General features: G+C 34.8%; 1 protein-coding gene across 18 annotated transcripts in view; it reads left to right on the top strand.

Moving 5' to 3' along the window:
* Positions 1–12,290, top strand: part of lipeb (lipase, hormone-sensitive b) — a 52,289-nt gene that overhangs the window by 30,866 nt on the left and 9,133 nt on the right. For 17 of the 18 annotated variants that reach the window (XM_068214134.2, XM_009292349.4, XM_073926036.1 and 14 more), the window contains 3 exons: positions 760–904; positions 3,339–3,566; positions 5,545–5,685. In XM_068214134.2, coding sequence (XP_068070235.1) covers positions 760–904; positions 3,339–3,566; positions 5,545–5,685 — 514 coding nt within the window. Of the gene's footprint in view, positions 1–759; positions 905–3,338; positions 3,567–5,544; positions 6,700–12,290 lie in introns of those variants that run through there. The other variant, XM_073926043.1, reaches the window with a different exon arrangement.

Here is a 12,290-nt window from a genome sequence, read left to right as displayed (position 1 = left end):
CAAAGACAGTTAAACTGCCTTTGTTAGCATATGAGGCTACGCACTGGTGTGCGGGAGATGCAGAGTAAAAGCCATTCTCCCAGATCAGTTACCTTTCCCTATTATACCCTGAGCAAAGCATTGTCAAACATGAGTGAAAACCAACCCCCAAAACCAGCTGAACGTGAGAGCAAAGTTGAAGAGATGAAATGGGGGAGAAGTACATTAACATACTCTCCTCAGGTCATGACGCAGCAAATATGTTGTAGATTGAAATACAATTAATCAATGTCTCTGTTGATTTCATCACTACAACACTGAAGTCATAAACTGTCAAATGACACCAAACATGACAAAGTTATCTGAAAGAAGAACAAAAGCAGATGAATTGTGTATGGTGAAGAGCACATGGTTACTGTAAGCAAATGGCAGAGATGTGTATCGGAGCTGTGAGGAACTCTGCCTCACCAGGAAGACCCATCCCATGCTTGGAATGTCTCAGTAGTCCTTCATTAGTATAGAAAGAAAATTTTATAATATTTTCTCCGCTTACATTGTCTAACACTCAGGCCAGCATCACAGAAGAAATGCCGCTGTAAAAAAAAGCTTGTTTAGTTTAATATAAAGATTTTTATATTAAACTAAACAATCTACAAGCCCTGTAAATACAAAGAGAGAAAGAAAGGACTTTAAAGTGGAGACCTTGGTGTGAATTTTCAACATTTCTAATTGAAAGAAGCCATTTTAATTCTTTATCTTTATTTCCCTTCTTCTCTCCAGCCATATCTGAGGAGCTGGTCTCATGACCTGAATGCCCCTGTCCTTTCAGTGGATTATTCTTTGGCTCCTGAGGCTCCCTTTCCTCGGGCTTTGGAGGAATGTTTCTATGCCTACTGCTGGGCCATCAAGAACCACAACCTTCTTGGTAAGAGGAATAGCGGATTCTTTTTACTTCCTGATTATATTTAATGTTATTTGTTCTCAAAGTCACAATGCAATGGAACTAGCAACAAATCAAATCTTCTGCAAAAGAAAATTGTAGTTACGACTACATATATATAAAGAAAAATGTAATTTAAGGGATAAGTCATTTCAAAAATAAATATACACCATTTACTAACTTTTCTGTGGTTTCAAACTTTTCTTTTCTCTGTTTAACACAATGGTCTCAAACTCAATTCCTGGAGGGCCACAGCTCTGCAGAGTTTAGCTCCAACCACCTTCAACTCGCACATGCTTATTTGTCTCTAATAGTCTTGAACATCTTGATTAGTTGGACCAGGTGTGTTTGATTGGGCTTGGAGCAAAACTGTGCAGAGCTGCGATGCTCCAGGAATCTAGTTTGAGACCTATGATTTAACACTAAGGAAGATATTTTGAAGAAACCAGAAAACCTGTACCATTGATATCCATAGTAGTGGTGGGCAAAGCAAGGCTTCATGAAACACTGAACAGTCGAAGCAAATATGTCGAAGCTTCAAATAGTTTCGAAGCTTGTCTCTACAGTGACACCTAGTTGTTATTTTTTATGCATTGCTCTGGAACAGCTTCAACAAAGAAACAGTTGAACAAGGTTTTAAACCCCACATTGTAGAGTCGAAGTTTCAAGTGATTTAGTGAAGTGGTGAGAATTCCTGAGTAGAATTCAGAGATAATAGGTTTGAATCCAAGGTGATGCAGCTATGGATGGTATTTTTTAAATGCTCTGTTCTTGTAACTTGTTTTGTTTTAACATTGGTCTCACATCGGAATTAACACTTTGTGAGTAAATATGTCTTGGTTTGGTCGTAAAAAAAATAACATTATTAAAATACATCAAGTCATAATTAACTCAAGTCGGGATTTGAACACGAAATATTTGCAGCACAGTTACTTTCCGAATTTTTCCGACCCTGTCAAGTGAAACGCATTTTGCCAGGTCTCGAAACGCTTATGAAATGACAGATGCTTTGAATGGTTTTAGTCACATGACCTTGTGTTTCGAGTCACTTTAGTCACATGAACCTGGTGTTTCAAATCACTTTAGTCACATGACCTGGGCATTTCGAATCACCTTAGTCACATGACCTGGGCGTTTCGGATCATGCTTCGGTACAGCGTTTCGAAACACTTTCGCTTCGGGATCTTGACACGAAATGTTTGTTTCTCATCAACCGTCCCTAATTTATAATAGGAAAACAATTAATATAGAGGTAAATGGTTACAGGTTTGGAAAATATAAAGAGTGAATAAATGATGACAAAATTTTCAGTTTTGGGTGAAGTTTGTTGAACTTTTATTCCTGACAGCTCATGTCAACATGAAAATATTCACATGTTGAAATTTCAGATTGATGACAAAATTAGAACAACCCTCTGCACTTTTGCCTGCTCTTACTTTGCTTACTGTAAATTTTAAAGGTTTAAAGTTTGTTTTACAACACAAGACTGAACGACATGCTTAGACACAATATAAATTTAAGAGATTCAATAACAAGATTTCCCATTTAAACTTATTTTTAATTTTTTTGTTTGAGTGAAAGTATGGTGCATTATAAGAAAAAAATCAAACAAGGCAGAGATTAGGTCTTTTTATTTATTTATTTTGTTTTTAATTTTTTACAAGATTCTTGCTTGGCTGCTTGAAGCAACCATCAAATAAAATTTTAACCAATCAAAGCAAAGCAAACCAATCGAACAACATATGGCTTTTATATGTACATTTACTGTAGCTTTTATGAGTGCAAAACCTGCACTCTAAAGCCACCGAATAAAATGTCTTTCCTTCAGGCTTTCAGAATACATTTTGTGGAGAGATATTTTATTTTCATTTTCTTTTATTACCACTTTAATAAAACACTGAATACATTATTTACAATAATTGCACCATAAATCGCCCAGACTACTTTTTAAATTATTTATTTTACAGATATTTTTCTTATATTTGTTTCATTCTGACACTTGAGTAGACCTTAAGAAAACTGATTAAGGTACAAGACAAGTGAAATCGGCAGACTTGACAGTCTGTCATACTGTTGTGATGTGCTCGTATCGACATCCCACAGGGAACAAAAAATGCCTATTGAAACTCAGCTCACACTCAGTCTGACTACAGCGGTGTAAACATATTCATCATTCAGTGTTCTCTCACCTCTGCTATCTGTCTCAGGATCACGCACACTAATAACTCTCTTTGGGCATTTTTTGGTGCGAAAACCACATCAGATCAGAGATAAAAATGAGACCCGATTTGAGGTTGAGAATTATAGAGTGAATGTATCTTCTTAATGCTCTAAATAAGCTTGTATTTGACCTATTGCTCAATTAAATGCCTGTTCAGTCCCTTTCTAAATCACCTTTATTGACCCATCTCCTCTTCAGGTTGGACGGGTGAGCGTGTGTGTTTGGCCGGCGACAGTGCTGGAGGAAACCTGTGTGTGACTGTGTCAATGCGGGCCGCAGCTCATGGTGTGCGCATGCCGGATGGCATCGTCGCTGCATATCCTGCCACTCTGCTCACAGTGTATGCCTCGCCATCCCGTCTCCTCAGCCTCATGGACCCTCTGTTGCCCCTCAGTGTGCTCTCACGCTGCCTCAGTGCTTACGCAGGTCAGTTTGGGAGCGTAGTAGGACTTTATGACAAATAGTGCTGTGTTGCGACTCAGGTTGTTAGCGAGCTGGAACGGGCATGTCCAATGCGTAATTCATCGCTGGTAAAAAAGTTTAACATATTCCCAATTTCAAGAGTGTTGACACTTTAATGATGATGAATGAATTCAACAAGTAAAGTTAAGTGAAGCCACGCACGTCAGAAATAGATTAATAGGTTTGTGTTTTGTTATAAATTATTCGATTAGTAGTGTTTTCAATCATAGTGATGGTAAAGTCAAACCGGTGGCCCACAGCTTGTGTTTTCTTTGCTTGGGAGGTGAATTATAGTAAAGTAGACTTTATATTTAGTGCTTTTGGATATTATAAGTCCATCTTTCTTCTGTTTGGATGTTTTCTCAGAGAACAGAGCTGCAATTTAGTTAAAATACTTTAATTTTGTATTTTATTTTATGTCAATTTTTTACAGTTTTGCTGGACACAGTACATAAATCAAGTTGAATAGAAGTATGTATACATACTTAATTATTTTTACATTTATTTGTAAAAGTACAAAAGTTCTTGATGCTTTTTAATGTCCACCTCCCTAAAGTGTGTGGGGAGTAGTGTATATCTTTACATCTTATCTTTAACATCTTGTTTTTTTTTTTACAAATTACTATGAATTGTCCAAAAGCTGGCATTAGTTTTTAAGACAGATTTGAGATTATACAGACAGCTAATAGGTTTATGTTATTTCCAAAACTTGTTTTTCACTAAAAGCCACTACTATACAGGATTATTTAAATCAGTTAATCATTAACTGGAGTTTCACTCTGAACAGATAATTTGGACCAGGCATTAGCAGTTGGATACTCTCTGAATGGATCCATTTAGTGAGTTAATTGGCAGTTGGCAGAGACTCAAACTGTGGTCACACTGGACTTTTTCACCCTATAAACGTCCATTTACACGAATGACTCAAACCGGAAACGCAAACTTGTGCGACAAGTTTCACTGTTTGCTCAAGTTCAAGCTTGATGAGCTCTGACCTGTGAAATCGCATCACGTGAGACCAATAGAAGATCAAAACATGACCTCTCTGAACAGAAATTTAAAATATGGATTGCTTGCTTTTTAAAATTATTTAAAAAAAAATTTACAACATCATTTTGCATGCTCAAACTCTTATATGACCGTGGATCATTCTGAACAGATTATTTGAATCAATTAATGATTATCTCGAGACTCAATCTGAACGGATCATTTGAGTATTGTAAATACAGCAATGAAGTAAAAATACTGTCCACTACTGAATAACAGACTTTCTTTTACTTTTGGATTTACAAGAATCCTACTAGAAATCATCAGGATTTACATAAACTTGTGAAGTTCATGCAGCTTAAAGTGAGTGCTGCATGAACTTCACATTTTATTTTTGCTTTAATGGTAGCATTGCTCAAACTGTGAATGGAATTGATGTAAACCAAAATAAAAATAATTTTAAATATAATAATAAAAATGTTTTCAATAGCTGTTTAGACTCAGAAGTAGCACTAGTGTCACCTTTCGATGCAAGAATTAGCATTTAAAGTTTGCATTTGTGCTGGCAAGTTCATATGCCTGCCATTGCTTATATTTGCTTAATTTTTTGGAGTAATTAAGCAGAATTGTAAAAAAAATCCTATACATTTTAAATAGTACAGTACTTCTTTTACATTTTTCATTTTGATTAATTTTTTTATTTTGATTTCATTATTTTTAAGATTTTAAATTTGTAACAAAAAATGTGTCTTTTGTTTTTATTTGGTCATTTCCACTGTGTGACTATACAATAAAAATAAATTGAGTATAAATAAAATAAAATGAATCGAGAAATATTTTCGTTGTACTTTTAAGTATTTTTTTTTATCGATTGATTAATCCCTTTACTTTCAGTTTCAATTTTATTGACCCCCTCTTGTATGTTTTTTGCTTTGTCTTTCTTTGCTGTGTGTAGGCACAGATCCGCAGGTGGAGAAGCAGGTGGAGAAGGTGAGCACTTTGAGCATGGTGAAGAGAGATGCTTCTCTGCTGCTCCGAGACTTTAAACAGGGAGCCTCCAACTGGATCCACTCTCTGCTGGACAGAGGCAGTGCAGGTACATGCATTTAAGTAAAACATTACGCTCGGTGTATCTAAAACAACATTTATCAATATGTCATTTTATGATTTTAATCCCTACACCCTCTGACGATGATGCAGTTGTAATAGTGCAGCTGGCTAATCATTTGATCTGTTTTAATTGGGTTTAAATTAACACACATGGATCCCTCGTAGTGCTCTGCCTTGCTTGATATAATTGGCTCCATGCTGATAATAGCCATTTGTTCCGAGCTATATGTGGTAGCTCTCCAGCTTGTGGTGCATGACCCACAGATGGTTTTGTGAAAAGTGCTCTTTCTGAGCGCGCGCTGACTGAATGCATCTGAATGGAGGCCTCGTTTCAATCTGTATCCATCATCTATGGAGGCTGCTGAATCATACCTGGAAGGCTAATATATGCAGACTGGGGAATTGCCTACGGTGCCTGTTCTCTCGACAACAGTCACTTTTTTATTATACATTTCTAACTCTGCAACCTTTCTCCTCAGTGGTCTTATTCATAGCATTTCATCTACGTTTGTTTAGCCACTGCTTCATTTAGTTACTTCCATCATTGTTTCCTTTAGTCGTCACTAGCTTTATTTTTCATACTCCTGTTTTTAATGCACATTTTAGGATGAAAAACAGATTTTTTCATACAAACTTCCTTTCAGATTCTAAGAAAGCCCCTTAAAAATGGTGTTCGGTTAAGTTTAGAATATAATTTGCAACAAATATTTTAGAACATTGAAAGAATTTAAGTTAGGTGAATAAAAACATTATGCAAAGGATCAGAAATTGATTCTCGTGATCTCTTGTGGAACTTGGATGAAAAAAAATATCTTAAGTGGTTTCCTGACTTGCATAAATGCTATTTTTTATAGTTTATATGTTATTTATAGTTTCACAAATATATATGCAAAATATTAAAGATCATAAAACATGTTTTATGTGACATTTTTATTATGCACATTTTAAATGGCACAATTTGTATAAACTGCAATTAAAAAAAAAACCTTTACCAAATAAATTCTGTGATTTTTATTTTATTTTATTTTATTTTTGTAAAAAAAAAAAAAAAAGGATAACTATACTAACCAGTGTTTAATAGCATCACACACCAACTCGAATGCCGTTTTAATAGTTTTGCAACATTAAATTCCATCATCAACATAATCTTGTGAAGTTATTTCCTAAAATTGTCTCACACTGTCATTTACCTGAAAATCAGGCACCGCTTCCAAACACAGGATTTTATGAGAGAGTTTGTTGTTGCTTGTGTCCTATGCCACTCTGAGGTGCAAGTTAGGCCCTGTTTGCACCTGCTATTAATATAATATAAGTGGACAAAGGAGACGCATTACTGTTCACACATGATGTCTAAATATGTCTCTTTTGTCCATTTCCGACTGCTTTCTACCTCTGGTGAGGGAGGCTTTGTATGTGGGTATTTTCACTTTCTCTAATCTTTCAGCATAGCACTGCAAAATGACACATTTTTTTTTTTTATAAATACATAAATCTTATTAAAGGATAACAGATCAATTAAACATGATTTTTGATTAGGCTACTTTATGCATTGGCTAATGGTATTATATAAAATTGATTTCTTTTATTTTAAATTTCTTTTATCCACACCTAGGCCAATAGACTTTCTTTTATGTTTTACAGTTTTAACATTCACACTTTACACACTAAGTTAACGTTATTTAATGTATTTATTAACTTGAACTAATAATGATTAATACTTTTACAGGATTTTTTAAAGGGCACTCATTTTAGACCTTTTACAAGATGTAAAATAAGCCTTTGATGTCTCCAGAATGTGTCTAAAGTTTCAGCTCAAAATACCCATCAGATTATTTATTCTAGCCTTCAGAATCTGCCCTTTTTGGTGTCTGAATACATTGGAGCTGTTTTTGTAGCCTGTGGCTTCAATTGCAGAAAAGCTGCTTCTCTCTGCCCAACATTTTCACATGCGTGTCTGCTACTCATGTGTCACATCAAACAAAACAGCAGTCAGTGATAGAGACAGACACGAATGAAGCTGAAATAAAGCTCATTCGTCAAAAATACCAAGTAACTTTATTTGTTGTATTTGTGGTGGAGTTTATTCAAGCCTTTCTGAAATGATGAGTCTTACACAAATGCACTTTGCAGTACACGCATATTAGCATTTACTGACACCATGGGGCCATGGTGATATGACATTTAAGAATTACATGGTGATTTTACTCTCTTTATTACGAACATGCTATGTTTTAAAAACGTTTTAAACCTTTAAAACAAATAAAAATTGCAGAGAGTTGTAACAAATATTTTAACCCCAGGTTATTTGCCAAATAATTGTTCTGTGGACATGTGTAAACATGCTGTTATAGAAACATGGTGCCTGTCAATCACTTCGGTGGGAGGGGGAAAGACACTCCTACATCACACTTTGGTGGGCCTCAAAATCACTGGGATTTGGGTCCTATTTTAACGTCAGGAAATTTAAAAAGAAAGTCTTATTGTTTTTTTTTTTTTTAAACAAATTCATGTTTGCTAACATTAGTTAATGCACCATGCGTTTACACGAACTAACAATGAACAATTATATTTTCATTTAATAATGTTAACCAACATGAATAAATACAGTAATAAATGTATTGTTCAGTGTTTGTTTCCTGTTAGTAAATATATTAACTAACATTAATTAATACAATCGTATTGTAAAGTGTTACAAATTTAAGATCTATAAGCTTTTTTAAACATATTTTTTAAATTACAATTTGTTTAACAAATATTTTATTAGGTGAATAAAAAATAAAGTATGCAAATGATCAGAATTGATGTGGAACTTAAGTGGTTTCCTGACATAAATTGCATAAATGTTAATTTTTTATTATTTATCTATTGTGCTAGTTTCCCAGAAAATTAAGGGTACACAAGAGAGGGGAAAGATACTTTAGTGCATACAATGTGCAATTTGTGTGGAAACATATCTACCGAATGATTTTAAGCTGAAAATAAATGCTAAGACAAAATTGTGGATGCAACTATATTGACATTCTGATAGATACAGAATAAATTATTAAATATATTGAAAACATTATTTTGTTCAAATTGGAGGATGTGTAAATTGACATTTGTAGGTAAAATATCCCGTCATTATTACTGCAGCCAATAGCAACACACAACAGCTGTTTACGGTGCTGTAATAGTTAAAGTGCAAACCATTTTGGATGCAGAATATTTAAGAAAAATGTTTTGGTTAATTGTTATGCTCCTGTTCTTATCTGCTCCATCTATTAGATGCACATGTGCAGAGTGGGACACATTCATTAAAGTCAGTGAAGATGAACATAGAGTCTCTTGTGTCAGGATAATTACATTTATACCTTTAGCAGATGCTTTTATCCAAATCGACTTACAAAAAAGGAACAAAGCATTTGATTGTGTGTGGGGAGGCCTTTTTCAAATATGTGATGGTTTCAGCAGTTGAGGTAGAGGTAGTTGAGAGTTGGCAGATCATTTCACCAGAGAAGAGCAGAAAAGGGCAGGGATTTGAAGAGTGAAATTTTATTTATTTATTTTCTTATTCTGAAGGAAAAACAGGGTGCTGTGGATTCAGTGACCATGTCTGCCAGAAAGATATATTTGTAGCATAAGCCTAAGTACTTGGCAGAATTTGTCACATTTACAGGTAAGTGTACAATCAAACATGCAAGCTGCACATTAAGGAAAACATCCATAGGTCTATAATTTAGTTTGAAACACTTAATATAAGCACGTCCTGTTCAAGAAGCTCATCCTTCAATATTTTATTTTAATTAGATGTGCACAACATAAAACTGTATTCATAAATTACATCCTAGCAAGGAAATTAGTGATGAAATTGCATCCCAAACAGAGAAATTCTGCACATCAGTGGTTAAATGAATGGTTCCAGTTTTATTGTGTGTTTGTTGCTCTAACTTAATTGTCAGGCTTGGATCTGAAATTTGTCATGCGTTATAGTATGCTACACACTCCTTACAAACAGACAAGACATATGTTTAAATTTCACACTGACCTTATTTTGATTTAGGACAGCCTGATGCACAAATGAATGTTTTAATGTCATGACTTTCAAATCATTGCACAAAGTCATGATTCAACACAGGGTTGCGGTTGGAAACAATTTGTTTAGCCAGCCTTGTGAGGTTCTTTTGATAAGAAAGAACACATCAAGATTGTCAAGTGTCTGCCCTATTTTCTTTGAGCAGATTTTAATCTTGTTCATCAACCTTGTCTTTAGCTTAACAGACAGATTTAAATGCCAAACAGAATTGCAATACTGTAAAACACTCATAATCAGAGAGAATTAAAAGAAAACGTTTTGATGCTCCAAAAGATCTGAGATGATGTCTGAGATCTGCAGAAAATAGATTATTTGCAAAAAGTATTTTAAAGAATATTGATAACCCGTGGACATCTTAGGACAAAAATTTATATGGAATCAACTGTCTTCAAAATCTTTATTAGTGTTTGACAAAAGAAACAAACTGAAACAGTGATGGAATGGAAGATGAACAAACTACTTTTTTTTTCTCATGAACTGTCCCATTGAAACAACGTTCAATATATTTACACATGCATACTGCGGAAGACCAATAAGTAATATGGTACCAATATATACATCCTATTATGTCTCAAATGCACACTTCTGACTATCTCTGTATTAGTATTCTTTCTCAGTTCAGTTTTTATTGTGGTTTTGATTGTGTAGTCGTGCAGCTGAAATGAAAAGCTGATAATAACCATCTCAAACAAAGCAAACGCATGTCTGTTGATTTAAATGGGCTGCTATCAACCCCAGATCCCTTATCGTTTGAGTTCATTAGCTCACACAGTGAGTGAAAGAGTAGGGCTGTACGGGATGTCAATGCAGTGTGGCTAAAAGGCATCATTAGAGTGGTGTGACACACAACACAAAACAGTCTAATTGCCTCTTGATGGCCAAGGATTCGTTATTCACTATACCAGGATAGCAGAGAATATATTTTTTTAAAATGATTGTGGCTACGGGCTACACAGCTGTGTTTTGACTGCTGTTTTTTTTGTGTCTGTTTATGTCTGTTTGTATGGGGGTTTGAGGGGCCCTAATATTTTCCTGGATATCTGTTTAAAGCCCCACACACATAAACACACACACTCTTCACATTAGCCAGTCACATGCCTTACCTCTCCCTGGCAACTGTTTCCTGGCCAACAGCCTCCGCCAATGTCTGTGTGAGGGTCTTTGTAAACCCCCACCCCTTATACTTAAAATTCTTGCCCTCTGCCCATTTGTACTCCTTTTACATCTTTCGTTACTTTCTCATTTCGCCTTTCTGCATATTTGCATTAAGAGATGTTTCTGTACTGTAAGCGTCCCCGCTTTTTTCTTTCTTCCTGATTGCTTTGGGAATTCAGGATTGCCTTAGTTTTGTTTTTCCACCGTGACAATTTGGACCTCTTATTATTTTATGTAGACATTAACAAACCAATAACATTGGAGCAACATCAATACAAATATGCAACTACAAAAAAAGACTCTGTGATATATCAAAATCAAAACACATTTCACCATATGGGTTAGCGCCACTGGTGCACAGTCTGCAATATATAACAGCAGATTGTGCAACAGTGGTGCAAACCAACACATGGAGATGTGTTTTAACTTTAGTGATATGTTTAACTTGGGTAATACATGTTTAGATTTATAACTACCCAAAAGCATTCATTCATTCATTTTCTTGTCGTCTTAGTCCCTTTATTAATCCAGGGTCGCCACAGCGGAATGAACTGCCAACTTATCCAGCACGTTTTTACGCAGCGTATGCCCCTCCAGCCGCAACTCATCTCTAGGAAATTCCCAAAATCAATTAAGTAAAAATGTAAATAGTTAAATCCTTAACTTAAATCTTTACATTTTTCAGATTTCCTTATGTGTAGATCAGGGGTGCCAAAACCAAATATCATTGAGAGCTGTGGGCCAAATGTAAATATATCAAACTATATTCAATTAATGTTGCCATGGGTAATTTCCTGATTTTTAAAAAAAATAATATTTTAAAATAAATAGAAAACATTACTTTAAACCATATAAAATAATGCAGTTTAACTTTTTAAAATTATAACTGCAATAAAAACAAACAATCACATTTATAACACAGTGGAGTTCAATGCTGAATACATTAAACATCATTCTTCATCAACCTCATTCATTATCCATTGTCGGGTGACAGTATGCACATTAAAAAAAAAATCGGATTAATTTACATCATTTAATTGAAACATTTAATTTCAATTAGCTTTTAACAATACAACATCGAGACATCTCCATCATTCTTGCTTTCTTCTGAGATAGGATGGCAGGACAGGTAACCATGGGCCAATTTTGAGCATGACTGGTGTAGATAAACTCCCAGACAAAATCATCCCATTTAATCTAATATTATTGAATTCCAAACTGTTTATAATGGAGTAAAATCAGTCAGATTTTATGTGGAAATGTAACATTTATTTTACATAATGTCAGAAAAGTGGATAAACCCTGGTTTATATTTTTGCGCTGAGTAATTGGCATGACCTGTTGTTGTGCATTTATATTTCTGC

Source organism: Danio rerio, chromosome 16, assembly GCF_049306965.1.
Source record: "Danio rerio strain Tuebingen ecotype United States chromosome 16, GRCz12tu, whole genome shotgun sequence".
NCBI classification, from domain to species: domain Eukaryota; kingdom Metazoa; phylum Chordata; class Actinopteri; order Cypriniformes; family Danionidae; genus Danio; species Danio rerio.
This window is presented reverse-complemented; position numbering and strand designations above follow the sequence as displayed.